This window comes from Maniola jurtina, chromosome 19 (assembly GCF_905333055.1).
Source record: "Maniola jurtina chromosome 19, ilManJurt1.1, whole genome shotgun sequence".
Lineage (NCBI taxonomy): Eukaryota > Metazoa > Arthropoda > Insecta > Lepidoptera > Nymphalidae > Maniola > Maniola jurtina.
The window spans coordinates 8159582-8180087 of record NC_060047.1 but is presented as its reverse complement, the minus strand read 5'-3'; the positions used below and the strand labels follow the sequence as shown (position 1 = coordinate 8180087).

Sequence of the window (20506 nt, the reverse complement as noted above, 5' to 3'; positions counted from 1 at the left end):
TTCTTAGAGTCAGAAACTAGAACAGGTGGGGAGGAAAAATATGTGTTTAGTGCATTTATATCAACAGAGTCTACTAACGTACTATGAAATTTGCCCACACCTAGGGATTTAAGAAATCTCCATTTTTCGGATGTAGAAGCGTTATCTATCGAGGAATGGATATAGCGGCGCTTGGCATCCCTACACATCCTATTGCAGAGATTACGCAATTTCTTATAGGCTGCCACATTTACGTCAGTCGGGGATTTTTTACATTTAGTCTTGGCCTTGTTACGTTTACACATTAGCTTCTTAATTGAGTCGGTCAGCCAAGGTGCTGGTAAATGCCTAATCCTGACAGGCCTCAGTGGAGCATGAGTATTATATAAGTTAATGAGAAGAGTTGTGAAAAGATTTACTTTATTATCAATATCCAGTGCATTATAAACACAGGTCCAGTCAATTTCCGACGCATCTTTCCTTAAACACTCAATATTAATATTTTTGAAATTACGTTGCAAAATAACCTTATGCTTACGTTTTGGCGAGCGCACTTTATAGCGAAGATATAAAAGATCGTGGTAGGAGAAGGGAGCAGTGAGCTGACCATGCAAAAGAACGTTTTGAGGACACGAAGTAATTATCAAGTCTAGAAGAGAGGGAACCAATCGACTAGGACGCCACTAAAAGATGCCAAAAGATCAGCATAATGTGCCGGAATGCTTTGTGCATTAATATGCACAACATTAAGGTAGCGAGAGTCATCAGAAAATATATTATTGAGTTTGCGTTCAAGAGAGATGCTGCAGTCAGAGGAGAAATCACTACACACACTTTGAAATTCATCAGAGGAAGAGCATGAAAAGAATTCATCATCACAATGTATTGGTAATATATCAGACATAATAGAGTACTTTATGAAAATAAACTATAAACTTAAAATAAAAATATAAAAAATAAATAAATTATAATAATAAAATACTTGTATATATATATATGTATATAATAATAATACCAAATTCACGAGTCTACTAATATACATTTATACCCGCTAGCATCATAGGAGGAACCGTTTACAACCTAATTATTCATACATTATATAAAACAAAACCAATAATTAAAGCATAAAAGAAAGCACATCAACAACTAACTTAAATTAAACTAAGTAGACAATAACAAGCTGAACCTTAGAACTACATATTTACAATGATAAATCGTTAATTGTCTATATATACTACAGGACAAGCACATTAGATAGGTACCTACTTTACTATACCAGTATAAATACTGGCAGAACGGAATATCTAAATATACAAAGGTGTTATTGTTATATTGTTGGGTTATATTTAATTACGAATAACAATAAGTAATATTCCAATATTCCATTCTTGAACACTTCCAATAAAAACATGAACGAACCAGTACCATTGGACTCGACAAACGTCGTAGGTCCATGTCATAGAACTGTTAATAACTACTAATTGTCGGCTCCAGTGCTACCGTATCCATGCCTGTGAATAAGATTCAAGGTTCGCATAGACAAAAACGACTGTACCTCGAGACATTTGTCAAGTTCACATCATGAAGCATGTCACTGTCGTCTTCTGTCAATGTCAATTAGCTAATTTTCGACTTTGACTGACTTAGACACAAGTTTGACACACGATGGGTACCTACCGTACGCAATTACGCATAATATAGTAACGTTTGTAAACAAGTATTATAACAGAGAATGGATTATACACAAATGTGAGGGTGTAGGTACCTCGATGCTAAACTGTATAACTAACTGAGTAGGTAGGTATGTCTACGAGAAGTGATGCAAAACAACAGCGCACAAGAAACTAGCGGCCGAATGAAAAACGTGTACCTGATTAGTAGCTATTAGTTTACTTCTTAGTGATTCTTTTGGCCCTCGAGGGTGCATTAAAGGATGGTTTATTCACATTAGAAGTCGGCTTGGCAGTAGGAGCGGCCGCTGAAGGCGTGGCTTCTTCGTCAGCGCGTGCCTGGCTAATGGAATTTACTTCCGAAATGGTTGTGACGCGGTAACGCTTGTTGGCCTGACCCGCAATAATAATAAGACCATCTCTCGTCCAGCACTTCGAAATCCCAAACTTCTGCCTCGCTGCCATGAAAGCGTCGTGCCTGTCTTTTGTCAGAAATTCCGACAGTGTTATGCCAGTATTCTTGAGTGAAGTCTTTGCAAACCACACCTGATTCCTCATTGACAAATCATGGAACTTAAGGAGTATGGCCCGGGGCTTGTCGCTCTTAGGCTGACCGATCCGTTGGCAACGAGTGAGGCAGTCTTCCTGGAAGGCCGACAGCTTGAGATGATCAGACAGAGATGTGCTTACCGTGGCCGCTAGATTGCTGTCATCGCTCTCGGGGATGCCATGTACTAATAGCATCTTTTTTCTGCTCCGCATCTCAAGTTGATCCATTTGCTTGGCTAGGACTTCCACTTGTTGCTGTAGACCTGAGAGAGCTGACAACACGAAGGTCCGGAAAGCATTAAATTGAGCTGCAATATTTGAGGTGGGGCTCGCAGCTGGAATAGCACCTTGCAAGTTTTTTTGAAACTCAGCCATCTGTGTGTTGAAGTGCTCCGTCAACGCCTGTACTGACTGCTGAATGGCCTCCATTTGGTAACTTTTGTAGTGATTGAGGTTATGGTGATGTGATAAAGTTATTTGGATTATTATGTTGCAATTTATGGATTTGATGAATGGAACACTGCTAGCAAGGTATGACAACACTTAAAACATGTTTAAAACTATACTAAGATAATTTTAAATAAATAAAACAGTATAAGACTCGCAAAACACGTGCGTGCGTTTTCGATGCCTACCCACGAAAAAAAAAAAAAAAAAAAAAAAAAAAAAAAAAAAAAAAAAAAGAAAGAAAAAAAAACTTACTGACTGATGACTTACTGATGAACTTACTTTTACTTACTGATTGACTGATTGGTATATTATATTATACCTAATAATAAATTAACGCATTATAGTACCTACTACAGCTCAAACAGCCGCTGTCTAGAAGAGAAAGCATAATAATATTATAATGTTTCACTCTAGACAAGAAAGTAAGTATTTTGAGCAACGGGATTTTTATAAAAACGACTGAAATTGCAGGAAAAAGCTAGGAATACTAAGGACTAAGAATGGCCACGTAGTCGAATAAACAATAATAATATCTAGGTCGTAAAAAACTATAAGTAGGTAGGTTCATAATTAAGTGGATTTAGTAGAGAGCAACGGTCAACGGATTGAATAAATAAATCGATCCGGTTGATATAAAATGTTGAATCAGCTATATTTATATTAGATAGATTAAAGAATTTGTTCAGAAACTTTCAGATGTTTACCGTTTCCGAAAGAAAATATTTTTCTACCTAACTTTTAATTTCAGCTTAGTTTTATAACTCGTAACGTCAATCTATTTTGGTGTTTCCGTGATATGAATGAATTGCCAATGACGGTTGGACCGTTGCATACTGTATCTTCGGTAGAGTTTATATGCGACTCGTAGCATTCGTAAATCCGTGACGTGTGCGGTTAATCGGTTTAGCGCTGGGAGCTGGGAGTGCGCGCACCGGACGCCGCCGCCGCCGAGTCAGACGCCGCGCGTCCCGACGGCGACGCGACTCCGCGCTCGCACACTCGTGCGGCACATTCGCGAAACGCCACATGCGGACACCCGACTGGCGCGCTGATTCCTAACGGATTCAGCTTTCAAACAATCCGTGGGTGGAACATGACTCGGTAGCGCGATGTCGGGCTCCGCGCAGGAGGCCGACGGCGGCACGGCGGAGACCGGAGCCGCGCCGGTCCAGGATCTCTACAGAGAGAAGCCTCCGAGCACAGTGGTCCGTGTGATGACTGTCCTCGCGTACCTCCTGTCCGTGTCCTTCGCGGCGATCCTGTTATCCATTTACTATATTTGCGTGTGGAAATCTCCTGTTATTGAGAAATTAACCGACGACCGGGACATGCTGGGTGCGAGGCGCGGCGACCCCAGCGACTACAGTCCGGCCTACACGCACGACATTCCTCATAATTTTACGGGTAGGTAATACGTAAAACTAATACATAACAGACAATTTTTACTTGACTTTATAGGTACGAGAGGCCATATTAGAATTTACCTATCAAAACACTTACAATATTATTATTATTATTAGCTTAGACCGTATTTTTTAGACATCGAATTGCATTACAAGTTTTTGTCTGTGGATTTTTCACAATTAAGTACATGTGTAAATTAAAAATTTATAACACCCCCGACAAGTGAAGGTTACAGTAATAACTAGAAAAGATGCCACAGACAGATACACAGAAACACACGTCAAACTTATAACACCCCTCTTTTTGGGACGGGAGTTAAAAACTAATAACCTATATAGATATCAAAAGTGGTTTACTTAAACCAAGGTTGGAAAAAGCATTAAAAAAGACTTGTTTAAAACTTTTTATTTTAATTAAAAAAACATACTGTGTCTTAATCATTTGTTTAAAACAATACCAACCCTGATTTTAATACCTTCACTATCACCTATAACAAATCCTAAATTAATAGATTAGGTACCTACTGTATTGCAGTACCTACCTTTGCCACTATGCACTTTAACTAAATCCTATTAGCAAAGTAAGGCGCGTGACGGCGACGAAGACATAGGTACATGCATATAAGTTTTATATAGGTGTTTAGGTACCTATATCTAATATCTTCATTGGATAATAATATTATAACACCTTCTGTGTGAAGCCATAGATACAAAGGTTACTTCAAAGTAGGTGTAAGTGGGCTAACTTACCCAGTAAAACAAGTAATACATAGTTTTGATATTATGTGTCATTTATTATATATATGTATGTATTAGGTAACAATTAATATTTATATTTATTTTTCATGTACCAAAATTGTAGTTACAAAGTTATGATAAATTAAGCTATGTACATAGGAAATGCTTATCTCTAAACAGAGATTTCTTCCAGCTTCCTCGTGCAGGTTGTGAGTAAGGTGCATTAATACGTGGAATAGGTCCTATGGTACTAGAATTATAAATTACTAGAGGATGCCCGCGGCTTCGCCCGCGTGGATTACGGTTTTTTAAAATCCCGTAGGACCTCTTTGATTTTCCGGGATAAAAAGTAGCCTATGTCCTTCCCCGGGATGTATCCCATGTCTGTACCAAATTTCATCAAAATCGGTTCAGCGGTTGGGCCGTGAAAGCGTAGCAGACAGACAGACACACTTTCGCATTTATAATATTAGTATGGATTAAATTAGATTAATATTATTATCGTGGCAAACCCCTGCCAGACACTCTTAAACTTTAACAATTTATTAAACTTTAAGGAATCTGGCAGGGGGTTGGCCAGGACACTTTAAAAGTCTGGCAATGCATGACGTGATTCCTAATGCTTTTCTGAAGAAAATATAAAAAAAATTACCTTATAGATACTACGACGACGTACGAATTTTTACACCTTTGTTACCCGTTATCTCCCAAAGTCGCTGATAGTTACTCCCGGGCTTTCAGAAGACAACACGCAGAAAAACTTTCAGCTTTTATAAATTAACGAAACTATCTCTCTATCAGCTATAGTAGGTACTTATTTATAGTAGTTAAATCCATGCAGAGTTTCAGCGTTCCAGAAACGTGCACAGACAGACAGACAAAATTTTTAAAAATACTGTCTAATTAAAAAAAATATGGAATCGATAAAGCATTGTCCTATAAAAAATTCAAAATGTAGGTACACAATGTAGGTACCTACTACCTACAATAGAAATTGTAAAAACCATACAAACGAAACCGTAAATGCAAATAGCAACCCACCAGCCAGTGTAGTACGTACATAGTTACATTTACTTACCTACATAATATTATGTATAATTTTTTTAAAGATTAACTTCGGAGTTTCTTGCTGGCTCTTCTGAATAGAATTTGCTTTCCGAACCAGTAGATAGTCTTGACTCCTGATATTATGATAAGTGGTATAGAAGGTATCCTAGATACGTGAAATAGTCCATCCAGCAGTCCTGGACGCTGGGACTTTGGGGTTGCAAGTAGCCGGGGTGAAGTTCTGGCCGGCAACCCGGGCAAGACGGCAGCTTTCCTATAGCATAAGCTGTCGTACCTTACACACAAGGTGTGTAAGGCCAGAGGAGTATATAGCTGTATTTTCCATTAGCCCATTTGGTCGTCGCCCAAGAGAAGCATCGGCGCACGTTCTTTAGAGTTCCCGGAGTCTCTTAAATACACTGAAGATGGCCACCCAGGGGGTTTTAGTGGGTAGTAAGTAGAAATTCACATAACCCGATCTCTCCCCAACGAGATTTTATGAAGATTTCCCGCCATCAACAAAAAAGGTGCTTACGTTAAACGTTTCAATTCATTTTATCAGTATACCTACTAGTTTTTACCCGACTGCGGCAAATCCAAAAGGAAGGGTTATATTTTAGCAGTCTATGTATGTATGTATGCATGTATGTTTGTATCAAGATTCTGTGTGTAACTTTATTTTGTAAATTGATTACTGATATTATTAATACGTGTGAGTAAGTAGAGTATCTATTGAAGCAAAAAAATATTGCTAATATCGATCCAATTAATTATGTCTAATGGATAAGCTCCCCGTGGCTGGGTGGGAGGACAGAGGACAAATTTAGATAATTGATAAATAGTTTCATGAAATTACCTACAATGTAACAGCTAAAATACTTACTTAGGTTGATTTCTGAATTAACACGACATTGAAAACCGACCGCTCGAAGTCAGCAAATTAATTCTAGAGGATGCCCGCGACTTCATCCGCGTGGATTTAGATTTTTAAAGATCCCGTGGGAACTGTTTGATTTTCCGGGATATAAAGTTGCCTATGTCAATTACAGGGACACAAGCTACCTCGGTACCAAAATACAAATCGGTTAAGCGGATGGGTTTTTTAGGAATCCCGTGGAAAGTCTTTGATTTTCCGGGATAAAAAGTAGCCTATGTCCGTCCCCGGGATATAAGCTAACCCTGTACCAAACGTCGAAATCGTTTAAACTGTTGGGCCGTGAAAAGGTAGCAGACAGACAGACACACTTTTGCATTTATAAATTAAAGTGTGGATTAGCCAACGCTAGCCAACGTAGTCCCGTGGTCCCTACCGTACCGTAGGTCTCTGGAAGGTACCTATATTTTTCCCCCGGATATGTTTTACCCGTGGTCCCTCCGAGAAGTACAATGTTGCCGAATTGAAATGGTAATCCCGCCCATAGCCCCTGAGACGTAAAGTTCCTCCAAGAAAATATACAATGCTACCACAATGCTTTATTAAAATTGTACCTAAGTCATCGTAATACAGTCAAAGAAAACTTTTTTACGGTAAAAATGTGCATAAAAATATATAATAAACTACCCCCAGGCTTACGTCAGTTAACATCTTTAGCACGTTTCAAAAAAGATCTTTTTTCGTGGTTGATAAATAAATGTTTTTATTCAATAAATGACATGTTGGCACTGTAAAATAATATAGGTATAATAATAATTTTATTGTGACATAATATTATTAATTTTTAACATCTTTTAAATTTTGACATTGTTCTACTTGACTAATTATTGTATTAATTATTATTATATTTGCATGCCAAAAATGGTTGAATACACTGGACTCATTGTATTATGCTATTTGTACCACCTTTTGTCAGTATTCAGCAAATAAAGAATTTGATTGATTGATTGATTGATTGATTGATTAAAAAAACTACCTACTTCCAAGAAAACTTATTGCTTTCTTGGAAGTCGGTACACTAAGTAAATGGAAAATATGTAACTTTAATTTCAGAAGTCAGAGTCTCTAGTATTTTCGTTTTTTGCCGCGTGACTTTCAAAATTAAAGTTATTGAGAAAATAGCTGATATTCCTGAAACAATTGAACAGAGTTTTTTGTCGAACATAGCTAAGAACCAAAGAAGCCACATTCGAATTGATCCATACGTTTGAGCGCTACGATGCCAGAGACAGACACACAGATTATACTTAAGTATACGAGTGTGTACTTAATCCTCAAACTTACACTTGCTACTTACGAGTATGTTTGCTTTGGGGGTTAAAAAATACGTCCATATATCCTTTTCGAAATGTTTAGATGAGAGTGATGATTGAGTCCTTTAATTTAATCTGAAATTCACTATCATTTTATTTTTAACCCACTTCAAAAAAAGGAGAAGCTCAATTCGTCGGAATCTTTTTTTTTCTTGACGTATTTCTTATTTGTGTGTTTCATGCTATATAAGTTCTCAGTCTAAGGTTTTTATAATCGCCGCCGTATTGGATTTGGCATGCTTTTATCAAGTGGAACGTTAATACGTAGCTGAATCACTCGTGGCAATTCAGCGGGAACAATGGATTACCGCCAGGCACCGCGGGCCTAGACAGTAGCCTACGATAGGCCTACGACAAAGCCTCCGCCAAGCTACGACTGCTACGAGATAGAACAAAACAGCAGCGATCTACGAAGTGATTAGTGGCACTAACTACGTGCCATTTAGGACCTTCCAGGTTATCCTTTAGGTGGGATCGTTGTATAAAAAATACGAAATTATAAATACTTTATTATTATATTTATTAAAGATGATAGAATAGACTTCATCCGCCTGGATTTAGGTTATTAAAAAATCTCATGGGAACATCTTGATTTTCTGGAATAAAAAGTAGCATATATCTGCTATTTCTTTTTTACATAGGTAATATTACTATTATAGCATTCCTACCTATGCTTTGCCAAATTGTATATGAATAAATAATAATTAATTTAATGAGTAGGCACTTAGTATTTAAAACTACTTAGGTCTGAATAAAAATGTTTCGGAATGAGGGGTTTCCCTATCATCCAATTAGTGGTAGAACCCAATTGTGTCGAACGTCATTTAGTTTTTAATTTAACTTAGTACAGAATAGATTATCACCGCTTACAGTAGAGTGACTGCAAACAATTTAGGAAAAACAAAGATAGTTCTAACATATAAATACCTATTGTGTGAGATCTTTATGTATTTCTATAGTGTATAGTGTGTGTAATTATTCATAGTCATATATACGTGATCATAACGAAGTTAGATAGGTACTCCGAAGTGCCATACACACATACCAATTCATTCCACATAACGAAACATTAATAATATCATACGTAGATATGACATACTACTTGTATGAAATTAATTAGTGGGTTCCTGTAATTAATAGGTATGTGACGGTAACTAAAGTGATGGAGGTTGTTGGAATGTATTTGCATACAATAGGTTTTATTTTAGTTAGGTACGTCGTATTTGTTAGCAGTGAGCATTAGGTAGGTAGTTTCGGGACAAATTAGATTTTCTGTTTAATTCAATTAAGTGTACATGTGTTAATTACATTTAGATGGCCTAGTTTTCGCGAAACTACTTATATACAATTCTAGAAGAGTTTACTTCAACATATAATAAATTAAATAATGATACTGTATTACTGTTTTCCTCGAAATCGGCACAACACCCGATAGGTACGAATCATGGCGCAGTGGTGAGCATTGTGGTCTTCTTATATAAGTGGAAGCCGTGAGGTTCGATACCCGGCAGGGGCAATTTGAGAATTTATAATCTATGTTTGGTAATCTGTATCTGGTTGCAGGCTACGGCCGCGGCTATTATCCACCCTACCGGTAAAGCCGTGCCGCTAAGCTTAGAAACCTATTAGAGTTTGGTAAAACTCTCATACCCCTTCTAAGTTAGCCGCTGCGCCATCTTTTACCACCAGGTATAATCGCAGTTGAATGCTAACTATAATGGAATAAAAAAACTAGTACTATAGAACGAAAATATTACAATAAAACTTAAAGCTAGCCTTATCTAATTACTGTACGAATCGTGTCCGCCTGGAATGGTGCCGAGAATATTGGCTGCATTTCTAGATTACGGCCCGTCCCCGTTCCCAGGGAACCAGCGTCAATAAGATCTCTTGCCATCATCCCGACTAATCCATGCCGGCTCAATGAGCGTGGGGATGTCTATGGTGTCAAGAGCCCTTTTGACGAGCATCGTTAAGAGCCATGCCTAAATAACCAGCGCCCCTTTGCAAAATCAACCTCTTTTCTACACAAACATCTGTGCTGATGGCACAGTGTTGTTCCCAATCTGAAATCTAGAACCACACAAAAACTTTCGTTATCTAAAAAGTATGCCGAGATTTTTGGATGGCAAGGCAAGTAGCCAATGCCCAGATTCCTTTTCGGATAGCGCTAGAATGTTAAATTGCTAAACAAATAAAATTCTTTAATAAATTCTTAAAGGGAAGTCCAAATCATGTACCATATTATGATAATAATAATGTCATAAACTTATGTTGGAAAACACGTCCATGTTATAACATATTTACCTAATCTTTATAAAATGCTGGACGCAAAGTAAGTGTAACAGCAATGTTTGAATATTACATAAGGTTCTTAGAGATCATGTAGAGACTCAACTACTAGGTAGATGCTTACCTACCTGCCTAATAGCCTGAACTGGGTTAAGTGTTGCTTAAAAAAGAGGTAGGAGAAATGAGTTAGAATAACAGCATATGAAAGTTGTACAAAACTGTCAGCATGTAAGGAGCTGTGTTGTACACAGGAAACACTGCCTATAACATAAGAAAACTAAAATCTCGATAAATAACGTATCAAGGGTTAATTAATGTAGAAAGGTACACATTTGTTTTTGAAATTGCATATTTTTTCTCACGTAAATATATATATAATCAAATTACTTTACTAACAGGCAGTTGAATATACTTATAAGTACCTACTGCTCAATTGCTAGGTCTCTCATTTACTGAGAAAAATGACAATAAAGTGTGAAAATCTGTTTACTAACAGGAGTCTTTTGAATTGTTTAGTAAATCTATCGGGTCATAGGTGTGGTTTTAGGAAAGGACGTGCAATATCTACAAGTAAGTAGGTAGTTAAGTAGTTTATCTACCTAATACTTATGTATGAGACTTGAAATCTTTGAAGAGAAGATGCTATAAAAATCAGCCGCGTTTGCAAAATTGAAATAGAGATTGCGAATTTATTGATCAACTGTCAAGTAGCGGAGGCAGGGTCGCGCCGCGCGCCGCACGTGGCCGGCGGCGCCCGCCCCGCGCCGCCGCCCGCCCTGCGGTGCTGTCGGCCTGTCACTAGTGCCGCGTTATCCTCTTCCAAATTAACTTTGTTTGCGTATTGTTACACTCGGACACCACTCGACACAAATAACGCCCGCCGACTTGCCAACCCAAACATCTGTCGAGCCGCTCGTTAACATGATACCGTGTACACGCTGCGACTGAGTAATCGGGAGAGATTTCATTCGCAATAATGTAAGGCCGATTGTGTTTTTCATATTAAAGCCGGACTCATAAAACAATACATAATATTTCCCCGCTCATGACAAACGAATCGCGTTTGTGCGACTACGTCAGTAACTGGAATAGATTCTGTTATTACGGGGCGTGAAATTAAAGGATAAACAAATGAAGTCCGCAGCAGGCGCCATAATAATGAAACAGCAGTCGGCATCAGGAGGTGTCAAGCTGCAGACACGGGCGGCGTGACCCGGGACACGCGAACTGGGGCATATCGATAAGCGCGCCCTACTTAGCCGGGTCGGGGCTGGCGGCGCAGCATTGCGGCGAGTGCGGAGAGGATGTCGGCCACGTCGTACACGTCGGGCAGCGTGCGCTCGGGCGCGGGCTCGGTGCGGCTGGGCGCGGGCGCCGGGCACGAGGTGGTGCTGGACGCGCTGTACGAGCGCAAGCGCGACAAGAAGACCGTGCGCGTGCTCACCGTCGTCGTGTACGTGTTCAGCGTGTCGCTGGCGGCCATCATGCTCTCGCTCTACTACGTGTTCTTCTGGGAGCCCAAGGACGCGCACTACGCGCAACGCAAGGTGTCAAACACTGTCACGCCGCAAACCAGCACCACACCAATGCCCACTTGCTTTTTGCCTCACACCGGTAGGTCACACTATCGACACGCTTCTAGTATCTACTACCTACCTTTCATTTTTTTTAAACCTACTGTATATACTTACCTACCTGCCTACCCGGTACCTATATATTTATGACCTATTGTTTATATGAATTATAATACTTTTGTTATTTCCTAACCCGTCAAAAATTAGTACTAAAAAATATCCTCAGCACCAACATTATACAATTATAACTACATATAATATTATGTCTGTAGGTTCTAACTAAGTATAAAATATATACCTACTTATTATGCAAAACTTGGTTCAGAGATAGTTTCCAAGTCGTGTGAATCATCTTGTTTTGTGTAAGTTCATATTATATCTATTTATTTCACTATGTGTAGTGTGCACCTATGTCGGACCCAAATCGGAGAATAACCTCACTCAAATCATGAAGTACCTGGAATTTCATGAAATGGTGGTTTTTCATAATTCATTGTATGGCCAACTAGCACTGGCCTAAAATGAAAAATGTAGGGTGACCATAAAATATTTTATAAATAATGCGTATAGTCGAATGTGGCTCAGACCGATCTAGTGTTTTTGCAAAACAAAGCTCGTGAAGGTTCTAAGTAAAGCGAAACTAGAGTAAAGGTGGAGGTGGCGAGCGACACGAGCTGGTGACATGCGTAGCGAAATGAAAGTCGATTCGTATCTAGGAGTTTAAGTATTTTTTTAGGAATAGGTCATGTTTTGAAATCCAGTAACAGTCCGTCACAATTTTTTGCGTGGTCACCCTAAAAATACGAGTAAGTAAATATGGCGCTTTCAGTACAGGCTCCAGTAGTAGATATTATTTGATTATTATATATGCTTGGCCATATGGCCATATATGAAGTGGCCAAGCATATACATATATAGCATAAGCGTAGTGATCAATGTTATAGCTGTTCGTTTGGTGCCCATATTGATAAACGATTCAATTATTATTCATTAATTGATTTACCAGGTTAAGATGTAGACATGATGTAGACAGATGTAGACAGTAATTATATTATGATAGTACACAGCGTAATATTTCATGAAATGCCACCATTTCATGGAACGGGCCGGTCGGGCGCATCATGATTTGATGAATTCTACGAGCGGGCCAGGGACATATCTACACATACGAGTAGGACAATATAAAAATATTAAAAACCATTTTGACAATACGAATTATTTGTATAGTAATAGTATGTGCAAGTATACAAATTACAAAACACACTATTATATACACCAATTACCCTATTTAGTCCCTTCTCCTATATCTACCTAATGATGTAAGCAGTCTTAGGCTCCTGGCACCTGATCCCTAGCTTCCCGCTTCCTTCCTTTAACACAAAATATGATACAAGTAGGTACTACGCTACTTTATGATATGATATGAAACAGAATTCAAAATCATCCTAAGTACTCATTTAAAAAAGTAACTTGGGTAAATAATATGGCTATTACTGTACAATATTTAAAAAAAAAATCTAATCAAAGCGAAGGAAAGTTTATTACCTACTATAATAGGTAGAGCCCAATCAGTATTTTTTTTCCTTTTGTTTGTCTGTTGTGCGTTTGTCTGATCACACACCATGCTGAAACTACTGAACGGTTTTGAATGCAATTCGACATTTTATAGCTAACTAGCTGACGCCCGCGACTTCGTCTGCGTGGATTTAGGGTTTTCGAAATCCCGTGGGAACTCTTTGGTTTTCCGGGATAAAAAGTAGCCTATGTGCTAATCCAGGATATTATCTATCTCCATTCTGAATTTCAGCCAAATCCGTCTAGTAGTTTTTGCGTGAAGGAGTAACAAACATACACACACACACACACACACACACACACATACAAACTTTCGCCTTTATAATATTAGTGTGATACTCTGTGCTGTGAAGTTTATATCTAGAAAAACACCTTACAATATTCGGTTATTATGTTAACCCGGATTAGCTACAAGTACTTACCTACACAAATTAATTTCGTTCAAATCTGTTGGATTGTTTCAGCGTGAACTACAGGCAAAAATTTAAAAACTATACAGGTTTTAGGCTTCGTGAAAATTTATGTAAATTAGTCATGCACCTGCAGGAATCACCAAGTTACAGTTCATATTATAGGTACAGATAGATTATTCGCTTGGTCGACTATGGCCTATAAAAGGACTAAATATGTGAAATTAATTGAAAACAAGATAAAGTTGAAAACTAAAACCCGATTGCGGTCGTCTTAATAAACGCTGAAACATTATAGTAAAATTGTTTATCTATTGCTTGGTATATTTTAATGTTGTAGTACCTAGATTTATATTTATGAACTCAGAATTTTCTTTTCTTTCATTTGACATCGCACTTAATACAAAAGACTTTTTTATGTAACATCCGTTAGGTCAATTTTTTCGTATAAAATCTAGCCTATGTCACCCGGACCTTTACAAGGAATCAATTGACACCTCATTCATCAAAATCGGCCCAGTAGTTTAGGCGCTATGGTGGAACACACAGAATCTAGATACAAACATACATACATACATAGACTGCTAAAATCATAACCCTTCCTTTTTGCTTTGACGCCGTCGGGTATAAGAAAACAATTTGCGTCAGAAAGCTCATGTGATGCAGGTGACTTAAATACACAAACAGTAGGTACTTATAGTACCTATGGTAATACTATAAGTACTGTTTCTTGTAACTTGTTCTGTGTAACTTATAGTATGGTAATACTATAAGTAGGTACTGTTTCCAATGTTGCAATGATCTTATGAATCTTAAATGCACTCTTATATTTCGGTCAAGTGCGTTCATTTGTTACATTCATTAGGACCAGTTGCATCAGTTTCTTTCTTTCATCACGGTTTAACTCTATAGAATATGTTAGCCCACCCGTGCAAAGCTTGGGCGAGCCAACTAGGTAAATAGTAGGATTCGAAATTAGTATAGGATAATCAGATAAAATCGTTTGAATAATTATTATTATCCTAGGCCCGCTACTTCTCTAGACTACTCAAATTTCAAATCCGTATTTTACCCCCTTAGAATTTTCAAAAATCCTTTTTAGCGGTTGTCTCCCTAGCAGCTACTTATCCCCAGGACACAGGCGTTTACGCTATGCGTTGACAGATCAGTCAGTCAGTCAGTCACCGTTCCCTTTTATACTTAGTTATACTAGAGGATGCCCGCGGCTTCGCCCCCGTGGACTTCGGTTATTTTTTAATCCCATAGGAACTCTTCAATTTTCCGGTATAAAAAGTGGCCTATGTCCTTCCCCGTGATGTATCCCAAGTATGCACCAAATTTTATTAAAATCGGTTCAGTTGTTGGGCCGTGAAAACGTAGCAGACAGACAGACAGACACACTTTCGCATTTATTATATTAGTATGTATTTAGATGAATATATTATATGGAGCACCTGTCTCTAGGTATAACTTAACGTAAAGAGGATGTAGAGAGAACACGGCGTGTTCCCGAGAGCTGGCAGCAATAACTCTAAATTTAGCCGAGGTAGTTACAATAACCGGCACTCGGCTATTCACTGATCATGTTTATAAGATATAAATCACTAACGATTTCAAACGAAAACCGAAATGCTCTGGAATAGCTAGATACCTATAATGTGCAGAGTGTACAGTGTATCGCCGTATCGGTAGTGTACAGTCGTTCACTATTCATAGGTATTTAATTTTCATTTACTACATTGCCTACCTACCTACTTACCTGCATATCTATATTTGAGGACGGCGGTAGGTACTAGTGCTACTTTGCCACCTTTGTTGCACTACCACTTTATAACATAATATCTAGTACTTATTTCGGTTGGTCTTGCTAACTAAGTACAAAATATGGCGAATCTCCCCATAATGTTTTCAAAGGTGTGTAATGTCTGCCAATCTGCTCTTTTCCGGATCTGCACAACCTTTCTCATTCTGAGAACAGGCCCGTCCTCAGTAGTGAGCCGGCGATGAGTTGATCACTTGTTACTTTGAATTTAAATAAGTCATCATCATCTCAAGTCTTAACTCACCAACCCACTCCTGAACACGAGTGTCTTCTCAGAACGAAAAGGATTTTGGCCATGCTCACTAGCACGCTGGCCAAATTATAGTCAATTTACATTATGGTTATCTACTGTTCACCGTTAAAGCAAATAATATAGTGCCTAAATACCCTAGCTACATGCCTTCTACGTATTTCCTTAAAACACACAACTCCAAAAAGTTAATTGCGTGCCCAGAATCAAACACCGGACCCCCCCGAATAAAATGTTACTTACTATCGAAGGCCGCGCGTTTGACTATAATCTCTATGTTTACAAACCAAATCACTAGTACTCTTGAAGGATAGTTACGAGTTACGACTTACTGGTATCTACTGAAGGCATGTTTATTCCGAAGTCCATAAATCCAAGCTGCGATTTCAGCTAACACGGATTTTTTCTAAATATTTTTAAAAGAGCTCGTCTTTATTTTCTTAACAAATACCTATGTTTATAGTTCTGTTTCTCAGTTAAGCAAGCCATAAGGAAATCTGATCTATCCTAGGTGGGTAGATACTTCCTAGAATACCTAGGTACCTACCTAAGATAAATACCTACATATTTTAGACATAATCATACCAAAAGCCCTAACTGCCGAATGAATTTGGATGTTTGTTGAAATCGATAGCGGGCTAGTTTGCCATAGTACGCAATGGATAGGTAAGAGATCAGATCTAGGTGTCAACATTGAGTCTTTATGAAATACTTAAAACCACTATTCCCAGCAGATATCGGGCCTAAAGTTCGCTACCACAATCTCAGTCGTTAAATATTATTGATCACATGCATTAATCTTACTTACGTACCTACAATTAAAAAAAAAACCTATATTTATCTTGTTAATCCTCAATTAAATACATATATAAATTATAACATCGAGCTAAATTGCATAGTGTATGTAGGTAGGTACATAGCCAGTAGGTGGAGACGACATATATGCACTTTGAAAATTAATTAAACAGCTGGTGACCTACTTTATTTAATGTTACTTTGCTTGTTCGCAGGAGGAAGCGATACCCCAGTGAATGAAACTGCCACGCCGCCGACCCTTGACAGCTTCGCCAATTTCACAAATACAAATGAAACGACGGAAAACACAGAAACGATAGTCGACTACCTGGAGACCTCAACCATACCCTCCGAGCAAGATTACACCCTCAATGACAACGAAACCCTCAATGTCACAACTATTACATGACAGCTCAAAGAACCCTCAAAGAAACCTTACAACCAAACTATTTGTAGTTAAATCGAATAACTATCTCTGGTAATATCTACTGGTTGAACTACGAGTTCACAGGTATTGCTGACTGGTTTTAGCGGCCTTATAATGTGATCAAAGTAATGTTCGCCGTCTTTAAAAAGATCAAATCTTTGAGATTTGTTCAGTGAATACGTATTAGCTAGTGTCTGACCGAAGGTTGACTTTTGGCTGAAGACGAAGCCGAAGGCTTAATAACCCTAAGAAATTCTGTTGAAGATTGGCTAAAAATAAAAAATAAATGTTTTTTTTTTTTTAAGTTTATGTTGACTGTTGTATTTTGTTGTACTTTGGAACATGTCTTTAATAATAACACTTCGAAATAATGTCAATTATATTATAACATTCATTTACTAAGAAGTAAGTGCATTCAATTACGGCGTATGATAAAAACCTTCGGCTTCGACCAAAACTTCGGTCCGTTTTGGCCGAAGTCGAATGTATGGCCGTAGGTGACCAAAGCCGAAGGTTCGGTAGGACATTAGTTTTACATAGCCAATATAAAAGGGTCGGATGTGTAAATACAACATTTCCATTTTGAATTCCCAAAATGTAAGTAAATAATTCGAATACAGGGTCATCAGTTAGGTATCCGCTCATCACTGAACTGTCAAGGGAGGGCTGAAATAAAACACCAATTTAATAATTAAATAAGAATAGCTAACTAAGTAAATAACGTAATTAATTACCTAATGTTTTATTTACAAGTAGCAGAAAGGTTAAGTAGGTAAAAAATTAAGTAGGTATAAAGGGACAGGTCCTAGCCATACTTTTATACCAACCAGACTATTCTGTATTCTGAGCTACCAGCCAGATTGGAGTCTGTTTTCTTCAATGGATTATGATCTCTTACGAGTAAGATAGTTATTGTAAGTTGTTATACGACTGCCCAAGAAAAGAAGTGTTATGTTTTTATTATGTATGTACCTAGATACCAATGTAGTTTCTTTATTCCATCAAAACTTCTAGAAATGTCTGAACAGAGCTGGGCGTATGGAATATCGTCTTGGGTATCATAATAATCCTTACAGCATCCCATCCATGGCTGGTGGGCGGCTATAATATGTATGACATCCTATTAGAAATGTGAAAAATTTCACTTATACTTAGTTCATTTTTGGAGGGTAGTCGTATTTTTAATTTTTTTAGGGTTCCGTACCTCAAAAGGAAAAAGGGAACCCTTATAGGATCACTTCGTTATCTGTCGTCTGTCGTCTGTCGTGTCTGTCAAGAAAAGGGGATCAAAATCTATAAAGTAGGTACTACCCATTGATCTAGCTAGAATCATGAAACTTGGCAGGTAGGTATCCGGTAGGTCTTACCCATAGCTCAAGTGGGTAAAGGAAAAATGTGAAATTGTGGTTACATCACCAAAAAAATTAAAATGTGTTCGTGAACAAATAATTAGTTTACTAAATCACATAGCTATAGATGGCGCTGTCCGTCGTTAACTTGCAGTGTTGCACATAAAGTGTTATACGATGGTACGGATGGTGGTATGGTACGGAACCCTTCGTGCGCGATTCCGACTCGCACTTGACTGGTTTTTTTTAACTACGACTTGTTTTCTGTTTCTAACATCACATCATAATAATATGAGGTGAACGAATGTAGTTATATTCTAAATATGAATTATGTAAAAGATAACAATTTAGAGAATTAGAGTTACGATTACGATAGGTCGTTCCGCGAGAATTATATGATTATGTTCAGTAGAATATAGACTAAGCTCTGGCTTTAGCTAAGACTAGTTAAGACACAATATATAGTAAGCAATCTGGTTTGTGTATGATCATAGAATTATCATCAATATAGGTATTATATTATTGTATATTATACTCTAATCTTATGGCAGTCTTTGAAGTACGTAGGAACATTACATACTTAATTTACTATAGGTAATATAGTCAAAAAGCTCTAAGCATAAAAATACCAAGATAAACAAAAAGTTTTCTCAAACAGACCAAGCATGTCTCGGTAAAGGTTTCTATAATACCTACTATCTACTTGTTGACCCGCCCCGGTTTCGCACGGGGAGCCTACACTATTCCATAGACAAAATATGGGTATGAATGTGTTTATATAATTCTGTGGTTATATCCATAGAGTTAGAAATAAGTATGGTTACAGGTTCTACCCATTAGAATCTACCTTATAAACATTCCTCATAAAATGTTATCCCGGAAATTCAGAATTCCAACGGGATTTTTAAAACCTAAATCCACGGGAACGAAGTTGCGGGCATCATTTATTTTCCACCACCAAGATCCATAAACCATCCACTGTGTAGGTACAAGTCAGAACTTTTTTTCTGACTTTCAACTGTAATTTAACTGTAAAGTATCAGATAAAACCTAAGTTCACGATGTTTGCCTTTTATTTACACCTAGTAGTTAGTTGTTATTTACTCATTGTTGTTCACATATCGTACGTTTCATATTAGGGCGCGCACACACGAACAGCTTTATGTCTCCACAACAAATAGACATCGTCTTACTGAAAAAAAATTACACATGCTTATACGGTATACACATGATAGTTGATAGATACCTTTGTTTAACATTGCGGAAAAAAAATTCTAGTAAGTACGAGTCCTTATGTTTCCATTTAAGTATTTATGACTGTACATATACATGCTATATACCTATTTACATAGTAAATAATATAGTTCCACTATCACGTTGTTTTATTTAAAAATATCCAAAGCTCCTCAGACCTTTACTATAATTATTATTATGCCTAGATATGATGAGAGAACGAATGGCAAATGGGTCAAATAGCGTTTCGATATAAGAAATATTTCTATGCAAGATGAGCAAACCTTTGCAGCTGTCGATGTCGCAACATATTATGTATAATCGATACACAATATCCTAATTTGTGTGCTCAGTTTCAGTTTTCGCTAATGGTCGTTGAATTGACCTACCCAAGTACCTACTCGAACGTCGAAATTTTTTATTTTATTTTTTATTTTATTTTTTTATTTTATTTAATAGGAAGCCAACGGTATACAAAGAAAAATAATTATGACGACTTATATAAACTTAGGACTATCAATGTATACTCACTTACAGGCTAACTCAACATGCTTAATCTACAACTTCTAAATAGTAAAACTTAACCTAAGACATTCTTTGCATAAATTCTACAATAATTAAATTAACTACTCAAAAAGCCAAAAGTACAATAATTCTTAAAACTAACAATAAAAACTACAATTAAGACTAACAATA

The 20506-nt window shown here is 37.5% G+C and overlaps 2 protein-coding genes across 3 annotated transcripts; one reads left to right on the top strand and one right to left on the bottom strand.

Annotated features, from left to right (window-relative positions):
* Positions 1-653: 653 nt before the first annotated feature.
* On the bottom strand, positions 654-2837 carry LOC123875112. Its single transcript, XM_045920763.1, has one exon. The coding sequence runs from the start codon at positions 2625-2627 to the stop codon at positions 1869-1871; it is 759 nt and encodes a 252-aa protein (XP_045776719.1). The 5' UTR covers positions 2628-2837; the 3' UTR covers positions 654-1868.
* Positions 2838-3591: 754 nt separating this feature from the next.
* On the top strand, positions 3592-19949 carry LOC123875116. 2 transcript variants are annotated; one of them, XM_045920767.1, is made up of 2 exons: positions 3592-4052; positions 17017-19949. In XM_045920767.1, the coding sequence occupies exons 1-2, from the start codon at positions 3758-3760 to the stop codon at positions 17208-17210; spliced, it is 489 nt and encodes a 162-aa protein (XP_045776723.1). In that variant the 5' UTR covers positions 3592-3757; the 3' UTR covers positions 17211-19949. The 2 variants fall into 2 exon arrangements, with proteins under 2 accessions (XP_045776723.1, XP_045776722.1); XM_045920766.1 differs by lacking the exon at positions 3592-4052 and adding an exon at positions 11145-11989.
* Positions 19950-20506: the final 557 nt, after the last annotated feature.